The sequence below is a fragment of the Erpetoichthys calabaricus genome, chromosome 10 (assembly GCF_900747795.2).
Source record: "Erpetoichthys calabaricus chromosome 10, fErpCal1.3, whole genome shotgun sequence".
In the NCBI taxonomy this organism is placed as follows: Eukaryota; Metazoa; Chordata; class Cladistia; order Polypteriformes; family Polypteridae; genus Erpetoichthys; species Erpetoichthys calabaricus.
The window spans coordinates 42,125,620-42,144,994 of record NC_041403.2 but is presented as its reverse complement, the minus strand read 5'-3'; the positions used below and the strand labels follow the sequence as shown (position 1 = coordinate 42,144,994).

The following is a 19,375-nucleotide window of genomic DNA, read 5'->3' as shown; positions in this document are numbered from 1 at the left end:
CACTTAATATTGAAAATTGTGTAAAAAATAAAAGGTTAACAGCAGTAGCTGAAGTGTCAAAACATACATGGTGGGACTCAGGTTGCTGAATTGTGGATGATCAGGAGTCCTCCCTGCAGATACATTAGTTAAATAATTAGGTCATTTGCTCTGTATTTTCCATTCATCTTCACAATATACAGAAAGAGCTATACGGCATGACATAATGAAAGGGGGTCCCAAAGGGGACACAATATGAAACTGAATTTCTTCAATTTTTCTAAAGTATTTAAATAAAAAGAAAGGAAGAGCTTCACATGTTGACATGCATGTCAGCTGGTACCACCCAATCAAAATCATACTACATTTTGAATTTGTTCTATGAACAAAAGAGGTGAGTAAGAATGGCACTGTACTCTGTATATGTGACAATATTGACAATATTAATGAAGGTGCACAAATTCCGATTCATTTAAATGAAGATCTGTCTACAACTTTGGTGTATAATGATATCAAAATTAATCTTACCCCAGATTTTTTTTCTCAAACGATTAGCCACGCATTCTATGAACAAAACATCTCCTTTATCCATCAGTCTAGCCATTCCTCAACGCTGATATTTTTGCTATCATTAGCTGCACTAGCACCTGCTTGCTGAGACTGCTGATGCTGCTGACTGTCAGTTTGTGTCTCGACTCGATTGTTAAGTGATGATTTTTTTTCTGCCCTATTCTGTTGTTGCCCTTTAGTAACCAGGCAAACATAATCACAGACATTTCTTATCCTACTTGTCACCAGTAGGACAAGAGAGCAGCTGGAGAAACACAATAATGAAACCTTTGCGTAACTTAGTGCACTCTGGGTAATGAAGTTTAGTGAGGACTACACTTCCAGCATACAGTACCTAGAGAGAGTTGCAGAGCAACACAGCTGGCATAATATTGCGATGAGCTTGTGAGAAACGTTGGAGTGAAAGAAAAGGTGATGATACGCCATATAGTAAAACCTAGACGTGGCAGTGCTGCATACTGGAGAGTACCTGCTGACTTCAAAATACTGCTGGAACACAAGGAAAACTCCCAGGACTCCAAAGAACAAATCACAGAAGTGCCATTACAGAGTACCGGCCCACTTCAAGCACTAGTTAACAGCAGATATGCTTATTCTAGTCTGCTAATTTCTAAATGCAATGCTTTATCACTACAGGGTCTCTTACAGCCCCCCTTCCCTTCCCAAACAAATTTGTATAATATGATTCCTGGGCATTTGGAACAGAGACTGGCCTCATTGTATTGGATTTTTCATGCAATTGTGGGTTGCTCGGGACAGAAGGATTAGATGCTTGTCAAGGATCAATCCTGCCAGTTTATGGCAGGCCCGCCCTCACACACACATACACACACGTACATTCTCTTGTTTATCATTGATACACACAGAGGTGATGTGTTGTATGTTCGTCAGACGTGCAAGTAAGAATTTCTCTGTCCTCTTCACTTGTGCTGTTATTACTACTAGTAATAATAATAATACGAATACTACAATCAAGTTGGGCAAATTTAGAACATTCAATTAATGTCTTTGGAGATGGAAAACTAAACTGCAGAGTCCCCAGAGAAAAACCCATGTAGACACAGGGAGAACATACAAATTAAACACAGACAAAGTCCTCATTTCCAATCAAGAGTGTTGGATGTGTGGTGCAGCGGCACTAAATACTGGGTCACCATGCCACGTGGTACCCCTTAACATCAATGAAAAAGCTATCCGTCCATCTTCTGAACTCACCTATTCCAGTAAAATTCAATGGTGGACCAGAGCATTGGGTACATCAGTCTGTCGCAAGAAATGAATCACTTTTATCAGGAAACTGTATAGTCACCAACGCATTTGAAGCTATAAGGAGAGATTGAAGGAGTTGAACCTTTTCAGTTTAAGCAAATGGAGAAATGGCTGGAAAGTTTATAATTATTACCATATTGGACAAAGCAAGTCTGCAGAATTAATGCATAATCCAGCTTACCACTCTCAAACCAAATCATTGGGGGCAAGCAGAAACCAGCCCTGAGTAAGGCACCAGTCCATTGCAGGACTAACACACAAACACATACAGTTTGAAATTAGAAATTAGTACATAGTACATAGGATCCCAGCTGTTACTTTAAAATACATTTTTTGAAAAGAACACAAGGACAATGTTGGGAACTTGTAAAGGGCAAATTTTGCATAATTGTAAAAACTGAACCATAGATACATGGAATAAATTACCAAGTAATGTGGTGGAGAGCAGGTCTTTAGGGACCTTCAAATCTGTTATTTTGGACAATTGAGATGAGCAGGATGGGAAGCTGGTTTCACTAAATGACCTGTTCTTGTCACAATTGTTCTAATATTCTAATATCTCTCTGTCTATAAAGTGATAAGCCGTCTATTCACCTGGCATCCATGTCCCGGCCTGGGAATTATCTCAGAGTCAGTCAATCCACAAGAGGAGAGGTTGGCATGCACTGATTTAGCGTGTTGCCACATCCACCACATGACGAACCACCTAAGGACCCCAAATTAGGACCTGCTGCTGCTGTGCAACAGGTGACACTTCATCTCCACACTAGTTTGAATGAAATGGGACAGTGTGAGGTTATATTTAAAGTGGCTGGAGTGTCAATCCTACAACCAACCCCAGAGTTCTCCCTGCAAGTTGGAAGACCTGCTTGCAGGGCTGGACACACGTCATACCCATGACGGAGCAATTGCAGGTTAAGGCCCAACAAAGTGGAATCACTTCTGGCATTTACAGGATTCAAACCGGCAACCTTCCAATTGCCAGCACAGATCCGTAGCCTGAGAGCCACCACTCCCTCAGGAGTGTGTGCTCCACACACCGACGTAGAATGTATGATAGTAATGGCTACAGTGTTTGTGTTTCTGAAGGCACGCACCCCCACCCTGTCGTCAAGCTATGATGATATTGAGTGGCAGCCGTTACCCATTTATGAAAGTAAGAGTGTGAACGCTCCTTAAAGCCTGTAGTATCTGCACAAAGGGGCACCATTTTTGCTATTGAAGAGGCGCACGCTCAAGTCATTGAGCCACACAGGTCGCCAAAGTCTAATAAAACTGACTAACCGCTACAGACAATGAAGGGCGATGTTCGTCAATCCCGCCTAAGGCTCCAAATGGGTTTCTGTGTAATGTCTTCTGGTGTCTACAAGAGGGCCGGAATGTCCAATGAACAAAGGCAAATAGCCAGCATAATAGTAAACCGTGTGACGTATGTCCGTGCATCACAGCATCCACAACAAGGCTGGAATGTGTGATGAAGAAAGGCAACAAAAAGCACAAAGAAAGAGAGATGTGAGGGCTAGGTGGAAAAAAATGTAACAAGACACAGAAAGAATGCAGAATTTATGGAAAATGTGGTGAACAGAGGTTTATAAATGCACGATGTGTTTGAAGCAGAAAGACTCACCATTGTAGCATTAAGCCTGTTTCAATAAATGGATGTTTCGCTATGCTAGTACTGTATTCTGATATTCTTTAGACTGAGGGGGAAATGGAGTCCCCATACTCAGTTTGCGATCTGCAGCAAGTATCTCCATGTGCTCCTATTCTCATTTAATGTGGGTCTTAAAGTGAAAGATTACATTTATACCAAACTTTAGGATTGTTGTGTATTTGCCAGGAAAGTTGCTATATAGAAGAAGTATGGAAAACTGCAAGTTATAAATAATGTGAACCTTGTTTATAGTGAACACAATCAAAAATGGTAAAGGGAGAATCAGGGTGGCACGCGTTTCTAGATTACTGGGTTTGAATTCTGTGCCCATTTGCTGTTGTTTGTGGAATTTCACATTGTCAGTGTCTGAGGGTTTATCTGAATACTCTGGTCTTCCACTGATGACCTAAAGATATGCAAGTTGGTCAATTTTAAATCCACACAGTATGAGTGAGTATGGACATCTGTGTGAGTAGGCCCCATGATGAACTGGTGTCCTGTCCAAATATGGTTTGGGCCCACACAATTGTGAACTGCATTAGTTAAGTTTAAGAAGATCTAAGAGTTTTAATGCATATTATGTACATAAAGCAGCAGTAGGAAATTTGGGTTATACATTTTGTACAATGGATTCAGAAAGTATTCACATTTATTCTGTTTATTGGCTTAATTTTAAGTCAATCGATCTACACTCAGTAAACCATAATGACAACTTGAAAATGTGTTTTCAGAAAATTTGCAAATGCATTAAAATCAACATAAGTATTCAAACCCTTTGCTTTGGCACTCCAAATTGTGGTCAAGTGCATCCTGTTTGCTTTTACTGCCCTTGAGATGTGTCTAGAACTTGATGGTAGTCAACCTGTGGCAAACTGAATTGATCTGACATCATTTAGAGAGACACACACCTGTGTATGTAAGGTGCCACAATTCACACTGCATGTCAGTTTAAAAACCAAGCCATGAAGTCCAAGGAACTCTCTGTAGACCTTCTTGATCAAATTGTGGAGAGGCACAGATCAGGGCACCGGGATAAAACCATTTCTAAAGCTCTGAGTGCTCCCAGGAGTACAGTGGCCTCAATAACTGTAAAATGGAAGAAGTTTGGAATCACCAGGACTCTTCCTAGAGTTTTTCATTTGTCCAGACTGAGTAACTGGGCAAGATCAGCCTTGGTCAGGGAGGGAAGTATGAACCCAATGGTCTCTCTGGCAGAGCGTCAGAAGTCCTCTGCTGAGATGGGGGAACATGTTGAAAGGATGAACATCTCAGAAGCACTTCATCAGTCAGTCGTTTATGGAAGAGTGGCTAAATGGAAGTCACTCTTGAGCAAAAGGCATATAACTGCATTTAAATGACTCTGAGAACATGAAGAAAAAGAATCTCTGGTCTGATGGGATAAAAGTTGAATTGCACTTTCTAATACCATCACACCAGTGAGGTATGGTGTTAGCAGCATCATGCTAAGGAGATGCTTTTCAGTGGCAGGGATAGGGAGACAGGTCAGAATTAATGGAAGGATGAAAGCCCAAATACAGAGAGGTCCTTGAAGAAAACCTGCTCCAGATAGCATGCAACCTCAGACTGGAGCAGCGGTTCATCTTTCAGTGTAACAACAAACCAAAGAATGAAGCCAAGATATCACTGGAGTGACTCTCGGGGCAAGTATTTGAGGGTCCTAGAGTGGCCACTTCACTTAAACCCCACAGAACATCTGTGCAGAGACTTGAAGATGGCAGTTCACAGAATCTTTCCATCCAGTCTAATATAGCTTGATAGGATCTGCCAGGAAGAATGGGATAAAGTGTGCAGATCCTGGTGTGCAAAGCTGGTAGAGACTTACCCAAGAAAACTCAAACTTGTGATTTCAGCCAAAAGAACTTCTAAAAAGTATTGAATTAAGGGTCTCAATATTTGTATGAATGAGAGATTTCAGTTTTTGATGTTTAATACATTTGCAAACCTTTCTGAAAACAAGCTTGACAAGTCATGTTGTCATTATGGGATACTGAGTGTAGATTGATTGGAAAAAATTAAACCTACTGCAAAATAATGTGCGTAGAAATTTTGAATTTTCTCTGAATCCAAAGTAATTTTATATTATTGATAAACCATAAAAGGCAGAAATAATCATTAATAATAATATTTTATTTTATAGGCAAACACCACATTTGAAGAGCTGGAAAGGCTGAGGAACATGGGGAGAGCCTGGGAAGAAGTAGGACCTCAACTGTGGGCCTTCTTTCAAAGTAGCGTGCAAATGAACATGATCCGAGTGAGTTCCTCTGTCATTTAAAATGAATGCATCATCGATGGGGATTGCTGAGATTACTTTTTTGAATGTCTTCATTGAAAAATATTCCGGAAAAATAACTTGGCAAAACAGTGGAGGTTCAATATTTGTTTAACGTGTGCTTTCTTATTGGTCTTCAGACACCAAAATAAAAAAGAGGAAAGGAGAACAATTTAAAAAGGGTTCGGCTCAGTTACTGAGTGCTTACGTGCAGATCTTAAAACACTGATTTTGCTTCAGGAAGAACAATGCATTGAAAGGCCAGCATGGAAGAGTGGAGAGAAAAATCTGCATCAATGCAGGAAGGAAGTGGTTAGCAGGCAGAGCAAGTTGGGGATGGGGGTTACTAAATTAACAGGAAAGTTTACAGACCTAAAGGAAGGCATAAGATGTGAATTTTCTGTCCTTTTTTCAGAGATTTTGTCATTTTGTGTAAACTATCAATTCATTATGTTGTCATTATACCTTATCACTCAGCATCAGAAATGGAGTGGCAGTATGTTACATGATAAAACAGCATTGTGTACCAAACACTTGTTACGTTACGTTGTAGAGGACTGTAAGCCTGACACAGAAGATCACTGGCTGGGGTCTCAGTGTGCAGGTCATGAATACTGAACTGTGTATTGTATTGTAAGAAACTTGTTACTATTTTGTATTAATATATGAGTAACAATTCTATTGTGGCAGTAGCTGTACTAGCAACATATAGTAATAAACACCTTTATCTTCAATAAATATCAATAAATATGCAATAATGTAAAATACCATATGTATCAACAATAAAAGTAATAAATCTATGGAATAGTTTACTTTGAATTAGTAGTGTATGTGCTTACCAGTGGCTTCACTGCATTAAGGACAAATAAGGCACTGCCCCTCATCACCCAGCAGATGGCGCTGTTGCAAAAACTTCAATAAATAGTATGTTTCCCTCAATAATTGAACTTTACATGTTAGAGTTAAAATATCTCTTAATACTGTTCTCTGATTGTTTAACTATATGACAAAACTTTAATAGATTGTCATCTTGTATGATATTTTTACAGCCTTATTTGGCTGACATATTATCATAATTGATGCTGGCAGGCTAATACAGTATACACTGTGAGATGCCGTGTTTCTCCCACACTCAGTCATGCAAGGTTTAATTGATGACGTCTCCTTCCTCGGCTGCCTTCCAACACAGTTTCTGTTTCGATTTTTCTATGGCTCCTTCCATATTCAAGTGCTTTTTTTCCTGCTGCGTTCCCTGCCTGCACATTTGCACTTAATTTCCCCAAATTTTTCAGCCAGTTCAAGCCAGGATCCATCCAGAGACTCACTGGCAGCAACGTACCCAGGCCAATGGATTTAAGCTCTGCTTTTTAAGTACTTCATCATTTCTTTCTCATTATCACTCGCTCAACAACACACACATTGTGTGGCTTCTTAGGATGGCTCTGCTCCATCTGACAGCATCTCCTTCCCAGGTTTGTGTGGCCCCACCAGAATTTTCATTGCAAAAATACGTAATGGAGTCATGGCCGCAGGTTAGATAGGTGTACACAAGTTCATAATTCATTAGCTTGGGGATGAAAGCTGCACTTCTGGTGGAGCCGAATAGATCGTGATGGTATTGTTTCTAGAATTTCTTCATCCTGTAAAGCACTTTGAGCTACATCATTTGTATGAAAACATGCTATATAAGTAAATGTTGATGTTGTTGTTGGAGGACAGCAAGCAGTTTGTGCCTGAGGTGTGAGGGCCATTGCTTTCATCAGGCATTTGTTGTAAATGTTGCATATGGAGGGGAACACAAGTTATTTTAACAAGTTAAAAAATCATAAATCCATATCAGTGATGAGATTTAATAGAGTCAGTGTAGATAAACATAATTACATTGCAATAGAAATAGGCAAGTCAAATCTTAAAGAGAAAAAAACTAGGGCTACATCCACAATAACACATTTTCATTCAAAAACAATCTCCGTCCATGCTTTGCATTTTTTTCCCTGTCCATACTGAAATTCCACAAAAACACATATGATGGTGTTCTTCACCTTAACTGGTCCTGTACACATCAGTGGCTAAATTCTTGAAGGGACTGTGTAGTGAAAAAATGTAGAGGCCAATGTACTTTATGTGTTTTGAAAACTAACAACACAGGCAGGAGTCTGAATGTGTGTTTATAGCAAAGAAAAATAAATTCTTTAAGGAGCCGCAGTGAATTCTCTTTGTGTCCTATTAATGTGCTGATTACAGCTGAAAATGACTGTCTTTGGAACTGGTGACAGTCATCTTGTTAAAGTGACAATAATAAAAGTGTTTAGCTCTATGTTCAAGCACGAGATGATTGATTATAAGCAGTGCACAGCAATCAGAGCAAATCTTGTAACAAACAACATTTGTAAAACTAACTAATAGAGAAAATAAGTGTGTGCATACATCCATCCATCCATCCATTTTCCAACCCGCTGAATCCGAACACAGGGTCACGGGGGTCTGCTGGAGCCAATCCCAGCCAACACAGGGCACAAGGCAGGGAACCAATCCCGGGCAGGGTGCCAACCCACCGCAGGACACACACAAACACACACACACACCAAGCACACACTAGGGCCAATTTAGAATCGCCAATGTGTCTGTATCTTCACTTTATTGCATTGTGCTTTTGTGGCTCTCTCTGTCCTGTAATATTATGAGCTCGGCTGCATTCCACACCCACTCACTTCAGTAGGTGCACAACAAGCCGTGACGTCACTTCCGGTCCCTGCACAGTGATGGCACTTTCCGGCCATCTCTGATGACATCACTTCTGGTGCTATCATAATGACATCACTTCCAGCCAGCTCTAATGTCATCACTCCCGGTGCTGCCATAATGACGTCACTTCCGGTCATTGCAGATGATGTCAGTTCCTCCATGTCATATCCTTCCTCCATTTTGTATATAAAAATGCCTTCAACTGAATGTACGATGTCTCCTGTGATCTTTACTTCATTTCACCACATTCTTTTTTCATCTTTGTCCATCTGACAATATACGGGGTCATTCCCCAACTCTTTTTGAGTTTTTTGCGAGTGATTATTTATCACAGTATGCTATTTTAAATGAAAACGCGTTAGTGTGGAAGGGGCCTAACATTCTGGTAAAGGAGAGTGGAGATAATATGTGGGACAGAACCATAGGTGCTTCCAAAGGCAACTGTCATAAATTTGGGTTTTATTCTTTCTAGTATCCTCTTTATTTTGTTCTTTATGAATATTGCTTTGTTTTCAGATAACATTATTCATTTTTAATATAATTTTATTTCACTCCCATTTTGGTCACCTGGCCATGGATGTTGCCACTTTATACTTCTTTGTTGATGAAGATTATGGGCTTTCATGGTTCCCGGGAGTACAGTGTACAACATCCCAGATTACAAAGGAGAGTTTGTGAGCTTAGTGATTCTAAATCTATCATGTAAATGCTTTCAGAGAGGACTAACCAGCTTTTCTTATTGTATCAAAGGCATGAATTTCACTGGAAGCTAATCGGCATCTGTTTCACAAACATTTTGCTGAGTGAAGCACTGAGTTTTACCACAAAGTCAGTTTCACGTGAATCATTTTGCTCACCACAAGTGCCAAATCCACTGTCTTTTGAAGTTCTTTGCATAGATGGAGACATCCTAAAGGACTTCTTTAGAATAACAGAATGAGCTACTATACATGCAGCATATATCTGACACATTTCTTCCATACTATATTGTAGAGCTGGTATCGAGTTCCAGAATAGATATTTTGCTCTTTATATAGCTCTTTTAGGTGTCTTGCTATCCTTAAAGGGACTGCTCACCATTACTGCACTAGATGGAATTCTGTTTGTGACATTGCTGGTTTGCCGTTTTTACAGGCACATGTTTCCTAGCGCTTAATGGGATGCCAGCTCATTCTGTGGGTGACTCATCCCTGGCTTGTTCAAAGTTGCTGTCCCCAGTAAAAACTTCCAACTTCTTGAAATGTCAAACAACTTGTCAAAATGGCAGGGTGGTCTTCATTTCTGCTCTTGTCATGCAACTTGTGACACAATTACATCAGCAAAGATCTAGAGCGCTTCACTGTCAGATGGCACAGGATGTTGAGTGTTGCACTGCAGGGAGGTGTTACTTCATATTTTACAATTATCTGGTTTGGTTCATAATGCCAGGGTAGGCTCTGGCTCCTTGCAACCCAAAACTGGTGTAAGAGGGTTCATTGAATAAATGCTTCGGAATGGGCAGAAGGATGGGACTCATGGTTCATAGTAAGTAATGCTGCTTATTTCCATTAGAACATTAGAACAATCTAGACAAGAACAGGCTATTCAACCCAACAAAGCTTGCCAGTCCTATCCACTTAATTCTTCTAAAAAAACATCAAGTCGAGTTTTGAAAGTCCCTAAAGTCTTACTGTCTACCACACTACTTGGTAGCTTATTCCAAGTGTCTATCGTTCTTTGTGTAAAGGAAAACTTCCTAATTCAAAGACACAAGAAGACAGAGCAGATAGTATAGATTTAAGTAAGAAATAAATGAGGGTTGTTTAAAGCGTTTCATAAAACCATTGCTAGGATAGTCGGTGCAGTTAATGATTCTGGAATTGGTATTATGTTCCAGTTGGAAAATTGTATGAACAATCTTTTGATAAGTATGTGAAAGGTAAAGAGGATATAAATCAACATAATACTGAAGAATCTGCTTACCCTTTCACTTGGTTTTGATATTTTTTCCTCCATACCCTCTGTGGAATTATTACAAGGCATGCCTTGTTCTGTAGCCTGGCTATTAATTAATCTGTCAATTCTTGTTTTACATGGCAGACAGTATAACAAACCAATTACTGTACAGGATGAAAGCATGCATGACAGAGATAGAATAGAGAGGAAAATACAGAGTCTGCATGACAGCACGCCAAACCAGAAAACAAAGAAAGATAAAATGAAAAGTCACACCTTAAAGAATGTCACTTTCAGAATGCAATAGAAAATAAGGTACAGATGGAACTGGTAAGACCTAAAGGTAAGTTACAGTTAGGGGAGCGATATGAGCCACGCAAGCCTTCATGTTTTAATGTCAGATTCAAGCTGATCCTTGTATTGTTCAATTTTGTTTCACATTTTTTCTGGAGTATTATCAAGTATAACTGCTGTTTTAAACCATCTGAGAAAAACTGCTTTTGTTATCAGTTAAACGTTTATGAACAGTATGGTACTGTAGTGGTTAACATTGCTGCTTCCCAGATCCAGCACTTTGGATTTGAGTCCTGTGCCTGGTCTTTGTCTGTGTGGAACTTGCATGCTCTTCATGTGTCTAGGATTTTTCACGCTTATTCCAGGAGAAATGTTGCTTAGGTGAATTGGTAATTCCAAATTGGACTTGCATTAATCAACAACAACAATAATAATAATAATAATAATAATAATAATAATAATAATAATAATAATAATTGTTAGTGTCTTTGTGAAGTCTACACCTGTTCTCATATTTCTATGGGAGTTCCTCACTAATTTTGGAAAAGATTGTTGATTATATTATTTGGCAATTCCAAATTGGCCCTGAGTGAGTGTGGGTGTGTGCACGAGTGGGCCCGTGATGTACTAGCATCTTGTTTTTCACCTTGTGCCTGATAGGAAATGAATAAAAGTTTTCTTTCACATTTTTAATTATTTACTGGTTTGGGTTATGTCATGTGCGCAATGCTGCCAGGATAAGCTCCCATCTAATCCATACATAACCTGAATTGGATTAAGCATATTTAAGAATGCAGAGAGATGTGTAAGGTTTGAAAGTGAATGGATAGATGGACAGACAGACTTAGACATCTTCATTTTCATAGACAAGTCATTTTAGGTGAATGAAGATCAAATCATTTTATTTTAAAATAATTAATTCAAGACTGCCCATCACTTCCTCTTTTCCAGGACACTATTAGAAACCCAACCGTGGCAGACTTCATTGACAGACATCTTAAGGATACAAACTTTTCATCCAAAGATGTTATTAATTTTCTCCACAATGGACCATCAAGCAGCCGACCTGCCAACATGCCAAATTTTGACTGGAGGAACATATTTAATTTGACTGACCGGGCTATCCGTTGGTTCAATCAGTATGGTGAGGTAAGATGCTATTTGTTCATTGTTACATAATTTTGTAGACCTTTTATGTTAAATAAGAATTAAAAGTAAATAAAGTTTGGTGGGTTGGTGAGGTAGATACTGTTTTGTCATTGTTAAAAAATTACATTATGTAGACCTTTTATATTAAATATAATGATTTTATTTTTAATAAACCTGTATTATATTGTTTAATAATGATATTCATAAACATTTTATTTAAATAATTCACTTCCTTCCATAGTATATCAAAACTTGTTGTGGCCACCTAACAAACAAAGAACAAGAAAGGGAGCAACATTAAAAATCATTCCAAAAGGCCTCACCCTAGGCAGCCTAAGCTCTATAGATGCACATATTCCCTTGGCAGTCACAGTTATTGGGTACATTATATGAAGCATTCAGGGTGGCATGTGTTCCTTGTTTGTTATCACTAGTGTTGTGGATTTCTTTTCAATAAAATTCTAAAGTCACTCAACAAAGGGTTTGGTGTGTGTGTATAATATATATAATTTTAAATCAATATTTGTACTGGAGAGCAGCAAGTGAACAAGTTTATAAGGGCATTGACAAGAAAGACAGCTAAAACGTACTCAGTCATTCAATAAACTGTGGAAGGTTACTAGAAAAGTATATATCTTATCTCATAATCAAAGTTAAGTGGGACTAAAGGAGATCTTTGTTCGATAGATAGATAGATAGATAGATAGATAGATAGATAGATAGATAGATAGATAGATAGATAGATAGATAGATAGATAGATAGATAGATAGATAGATAGATAGATAGATAGATAGATAGATAGATAGAATTACAAATATAAATAAAATTTCATACTGTTCTTACTCACGTGGACAAGGGTAACTATTAAATGAGGTTGCTGTTTATTGATTACAGTTCAGCCTTCAACATTATTTTTCCCTCAAAACTTATATTTTAGCTTTAGGACATTTAGCTAGGCAAAAACCAGAAGGTCAAAGTTGGGAACCGTACTTTATCTACACTGACTCTGAGTACAGGTGCGCCACAGGGTTGCATTTTCATCCCCCTCTTATATTCCTTGTAAACCCATGACAGCACAGCTCCACTTCCATCATCGGGTTCACTGATGATACATCCATTTTTGGTCTCATCAACACCAACGATGAGATGTCATAGTGAGGAAGTGAGAACCCTGTAGAGGTGATGCCAGGATACTAACATATCTCTTAATGTCAATAAAACCAAAGAGATGATTGGGAATAACAGGAAGCAGAGGAGGAATGCCTGCACTCTCCTCTACATTCATAGCATAGAGGTAGAAAGGGTGAACTGCTTTAACTTTCTTGGAGTACACATTACTGACAAATTCACCTGGTCCTTACACATACACAAAATTATCAGGGCTGTAGACCAGCATCTCTGCTTCCTCAGGATGCTAAACAAATCTGTCTCGAACCAAGTTTTTCCTACAAACTTTTACAAGTGTACTATTCCAAGCATTCTGTTCTCCTGCATTAGGGTATGGTTTGGCAACCGCTTGCTTCAGGACTGCAAGGCTCTTCAAAGGGTGGTGAAGACTGTGGAACACAATACTGGCAGGGAGCTGTCAGCCATGCAGGACATTTACCATACACACCACTGAAGGAAGGCTCTCAGGATCCTTAATGACACCAGCCAACCGGCATCCAATCTGTTCAACCTGATTCCATCTATTAGGCACTTCCAGATCATCAGAGCATGTTCCATTAAATGAATTGAAAGTAGCATCTGCAATTTCTCCAAATTTTCTATCATCTTTGAATTTTACAAATATACTAACTATTCCAAAATCAATGTTATTAATATAAATCTGAAAACGTAAGAGTCCCAGGATAGACTCTTGAGGGACTCCACAGATGACCTCTGTCATGTGGAGCATTCCCCTCTTATCTGTACTCTTTGTCTCCTGTTGGCTAACCAACTTGAGGTCCAGCTTTGTAGGTTACCTCTGATGCCACCAGCCTCTAGTTTTATAATTAACCTTCAGTGTTCGGCCTTATGCAAGGATTTTTGAACAAATAAGCAAATGATGTTTTTTGCTTTGCGTTTGTCAGCACCTGATGAAGCCAGTGATGTATGAAGATTTACCAGCAGCAGTGAATTCAGTGTAATCTCTGCCCTTTATTTCTTTTTCCCATTCTGTTCTGTTTTCAACTTTACTGTATGAGGAATCAGATAGAAGAGTTTCTTATCTGTTTGTGGGGTTCAAAGACCCCATGCTGCCTGACAGAGCAGCGGTGTGAGAAGTTTTAATAGCTGTGGTGCATTCAGCTGCATCTCAGCCATTTTTTATTTTTTCCATTCTGTTTTAGTACATGAAACACGAGACATCAGACAGAGAAGCTTCTATTTGTGATGTTCAAAATATGTGTGTTCCTTATTCCACATGGCTACATTCAATGCATTGTACATCCGGATTAGCATTCATTGGTTGTCAGATCTCCTGCATATACAGCCTATCCCACTGACTAAAGAGAAAATCAAATGGGTTTGACTTTATCTTAAAAAGTCACAGACTAGTTGGTCTCAGTTATTAGGTATGTCACATTAGATGATTTTCTTCATGGGACTGCTTTGCTGACTGCTTCCAACTTGGGCTTAAGAAAAAAACATGACCTTGGTTAAGTGTATGAATGAAATTGGGCTTTCCTTTACTACAAGTGTATATAATGTGTAACCATTAGAAATTTGTTAAATGGTGAGAAATAAATAAGAGTTGTACAGGATATGTACGAAGGAAGTGTGACTGTGGTGAAGTCTGCGGTAGGAGTGACGGATGCATTCAAGGTGAAGGTGGGGTTACATCAGGGATCGGCTCTGAGCCTTTTCTTATTGGCAATGGTGATGGACAGGTTGACAGATGAGATTAGACAGGAGTCCCCATGGACTATGATGTTTCTGATGACATTGTGATCTGCAGCAAGAGTAGGGAGTAGGTTGAGGAGACCCTGGAGAGGTGGAGATACGCTCTAGAAATGAGAGGAATGAAGGTCAGTAGGAACAAGACAGAATACATGTGTGTAAATGAGAGGGAGGTCAGTGGGATGGTGAGGATGCAGGGAGTAGAGTTGACGAAGGTGGATGAGTTTAAATACTTGGGATCAACAGTACAGAGTAATGGGGATTGTGGAAGAGAGGTGAAAAAGAGAGTGCAGGCAGGGTGGAATGGGTGGAGAAGTGTCAGGAGTGATTTGAGACAGACAGGTATCAGCAAGAGTGAAAGGGAAGGTCTACAGCAGTGCTCCGCAACCGGTGTGCCGCGGCACACTGGTGTGCCTTGAGCTGATACAGGTGTGACGCGGTCAAATAAGACAATTTTCTAACTAAATAATATTTTAACGGTCCTCCTTAGAAACACAAAAACGAGAATACGTGCAATGAAATATTCGCGTAAATAGCCTTTTAAAGGTTTCATAATTTTATGTGTCATTTCTCTGAAATAATAAATCCCATCGCCTGGCGCCTGTCGCCTACGACGTAGGCCCTACGTAGTCGCCAGACAACTCCGTAGTATGCTTTGATAGGCAGATCGCTCCGTGTCCTCACCTAGATTCAATTCAAGCCGACGTATTAGTCGTGCTACGTCGCATTCACTCGTCTTGCGACAGTAGTTATCATTCATTACTATTAGTTGTGTTGCTGAATTGTGTATGGTTAACGTTCTTCGTGTGATTCATATTTAGTTTTATACCCCTTTAAATATGGATAAATTTTTACGTGGAAAAGATTCGTCTTCACGTACAGATGATGAAGAACCCAGCACAAGTGTTGCAAAAAAACAAAAAACAAAGAAGATTGTGAAAAGGAAGTACAACGAAGACTACATTCGATACGGATTCTCGTGGTGTGGTGACGAAACGGCTCCAAAGCCACAATGCATCATTTGCGGCGATCAGCTATCAAACGAGGCAATGGCACCCAGTAAACTAAATCGCCATCTAAATTCAAACCATCTCAGTTACGCCAAAAAAGACAAACAACTCTTGTGTTAATTAAAAATGATAAGCGGTCATGCTTAAAAGATCTTGACCAAGAACTTCGGGTTGCGCTGTCAAATATTGAGCCGAATGTAAAACTTTTGTGTTCATTGAAACAAGCGCAGGTATCACATTAATCAGTCATTATGTTATAATAATTATTAAGATTGCATAAAAGTTAATATAGTATAGTTTTTATGTATGTATACTTATAATAAATGTATACTTATAATAAAAAATGAAAATTTATTGTAAAATTTGTGTATTAAATTCATATCTATATATCAGTGGCGTAGCTGGAGATCATGTTGCCCGGGGCGGTGAAAAATTTGACGCCCCAAAGCTGAAAGAAATTTTTTTTTTTTGCGCCTCCTCAAGGAACAAAAAAAAAAGAAAGTACCGTAGTTTGGAAGCCCCTAAACAGCTGACGCTCGGAGCGGACCTCCCCCCCAGCTATAGCGACGCCACATATATATATTTTAGCTTTTGACGTGCCGCGGAATTCTAGGAAGAACTTTGGTGTGTCGTAGGTGAGAAAAGGTTGCGGAGCACTTGTCTACAGGACGGTAGTGAGACCAGCTATGTTATATGGGTTGGAGACGGTGGCACTGACCAGAAAGCAGCAGACAGAGCTGGAGGTAGCAGAGTTAAAAATGCTAAGATTTGCACTGGGTGTGACGAGGATGGATAGGATTAGAAATGAGGACATTTGAAGGTTAGCTCAAGTTGGACAGTTGGGAGACAAATTCAGAGAGGCGAGATTGCATTGGTTTGGACATGTGCAGAGGAGAGATGCTGAGTATATTGGGAGAAGGATGCTAAGGATAGAGCTGCGAGGCAAGAGGGTAAGAGGAAGGCCTAAGAGAAGGTTTATGGATGTGGTGAGAGAAGACATGCAGGTGATGGGTGTAACAGAGCAAGATGCAGAGGACAGAAAGATATGGAAGAAGATGATCCGCTGTGGTGACCACTAACGGAAGCAGCCAAAAGAAGAAGAAGAAGAAGTCAAAACTAAATGAAAAGATTTGCTATGTAAAGGAAAGCAAAATTGTGTACTCTTGTTGATGATGACAGTCTAGAGTTATTTATGCTCTTTCTACATGTCAGCTGACTTCATCACTCACATTCATAACCGCCTCCTCCTCCTTCTTTTTGTCACCTCTAGTGTCTTAACCTCAATAAGTTTGAAGGCCTTCCTGATGAGGGACAGTTAATTCACCAAGCTCTCTATTTACTGGAGGAAAATAAATTTTGGGCAGGAATTGTGTTTCTTGACATGTATCCTTGGACGAACAAACTGCCACCGCATGTGAAATTTAAAATCCGCATGGACATTGATGCCGTGGAGAGAACAAATAAAATCAAAGACAGGTAGGTTGATATTACCTTTCCTCTATCAAACTGGATAAGCAGAAGCACGGACAACAAGGATCTTTTTTTTTTTCAATCTTTTAAAATTTTACCAGGGTGTAATCATTAAGTGGATAACAATCTCATCAATTCTTTCTTACTATGCAGAATATTATACTAAAATAAACAATTTGGCTCAGATCTCTACCTATCACTGAGCTCTTTCTGTTTGGGATTTCTCTGAGTGCTTCACTTTTGTAACACATGCTATTGGCGCCTTTAAATTGGCTCCGTGTGAGCGTTCCTTGTGATGGACTGATGTTCAATCCAGTGCTTGTGTTTGTGGTAACCTGTGGCTCCCTTTGACGCCATAATGGACTATACTGGTACAGAAGGTTAACGGACTGGCAACCCTGTGCAATTTTAAATTTAACTTATCCAGTTAAGGCTTTATTTCCATGGGTAGCAAGTTGGCCCAATAGTCAGTGCTGCTGCCTCAAAGATTCAAAGTTCTGAGTTTTAATCCAGCATCCAGTTGCCTTCTTTGGGGAGGTCTCAACATTTCATCGTGGATTCTCTCTGGGATCTCTGGATTTCCTCTTGCACCCCAGACATGTCTGCGTAATTGTAATTAGCAGTTCTAAATTGGCCTGACGTCCATGAGTTTGCTCTGCTTTCCAAGGCTGGCTCCTGCCTTCAACTTGATGCTGCAGGGAAAGCTCCAACCTTCAACAACCCAGAATTAGATTAAGCATATTTGGCAATATTATGCTACGTACCTTACTATATCCAACCATCCATCCATTTTCCAACCCGCTGAATCCGAACACAGGGTCACAGGGGTCTGCTGGAGCCAATCCCAGCCAACACAGGGCACAAGGCAGGAACCAATCCTGGGCAGGGTGCCAACCCACCGCAGACCTTACTATATTACATTTGCTTTTTACTGTGTCCACCATTTATTTTGTATGACCCTGCATTGTGTCTGCTATGTGACTCAGTCAGTTTACTAAGTTGATGTTATTTCTTTTCATTCGACAAAGAAGGAAAGAATGGTGGTGCAGCGGGTAATACTGCTGCCACACAACTCTCTTATTTTGGGTTCAAATATTGAACATAGTCACTGTCTAGGTGGAATTTGCCTGACCTCCCTGTATCTACATGAGGTTTTGTTCCCACATACCAAAGGCATAGTGTCCATTGGTGTCTCTGTATTGGCTTTGTGTGAGTAAGTGTGGAGGTGCTCCATCCCTGATAATGGAATGTAACTCCATCACCCAATGACACCAATACAAAAAAAAATTGCAATGTCCTGTACTCTGTCTGACTTTGTGCACACTTTGGATGAAACCTTGTCTTCTTTATTTCATTTTTAGTAGACTACAGTATATTCATCATCTGCATGACTACAGAACTTCACATCCGAATCCCAACACAATCTGGGGTTTCTAGTTTAGCCTCCAAAGGTCTGTTGTTAGTGTAATTGTTGACTAGGGCCAGCACCACCGTTAAGGCGAATCAGGCATAGGACACAGAGCATGGTTTCTGGGGGGTCCCAGCCACATGGTTTAGCTACCAAATAGTCGGTTGGCGCAATAATAAACTTGGCCTAGGGTGAAAAATAACCTAGCACCGCCACTGTTGGTGACTCTACGCCGGACCATTGTTAATACTGATACCCCACCCAGATCAGGTTCCTTACATTGCAACCATTGCTGCCTTGCTTGGCTCTGGTTCTCCATTATCTTGAGTAGAAGAAAAGAGTTTGTGAAAATGAATTGATTGGGTTGGATCAAATTCAATCAAGAAATACCTTCCCATAAATAGAATAATTGAAAGCAGAAAGCAAGCAAGGAAAATCTCAAGTTTATTAATAATATGTGCTTAAGTGACTGCTTATGTGGCAAAACTTGCCTGGTAGCAGGATATGCATGAGGATAGCATAAGACAGATGAAGTCTTGCCATAGGCTTCATACCGATGCAGAGCTGGAAACCCACAGAGGGAAAGATTCATCTGTGTGCTTGTAAGAGCACAAAACAGAAGTATCCTCTGTTCATGCAAAAGTGATCTAAGTAAGGGATATCATCTGAGCAAAAGAGTGAGAGAAATCTGAAATGGCAGATTGGGGGATTCCTTAGT

The 19,375-nt window shown here is 39.8% G+C and overlaps 1 protein-coding gene across 2 annotated transcripts in view; it reads left to right on the top strand.

Moving 5' to 3' along the window:
• The window catches only part of abca4b (ATP-binding cassette, sub-family A (ABC1), member 4b), a 325,020-nt gene that overhangs the window by 134,659 nt on the left and 170,986 nt on the right, over positions 1-19,375 (top strand). For both annotated transcript variants that reach the window (XM_051933275.1, XM_051933274.1), the window contains exons 11-13: positions 5,631-5,747; positions 11,691-11,888; positions 17,050-17,255. In XM_051933275.1, coding sequence (XP_051789235.1) covers positions 5,631-5,747; positions 11,691-11,888; positions 17,050-17,255 — 521 coding nt within the window. The remainder of the gene's footprint in view (positions 1-5,630; positions 5,748-11,690; positions 11,889-17,049; positions 17,256-19,375) is intronic.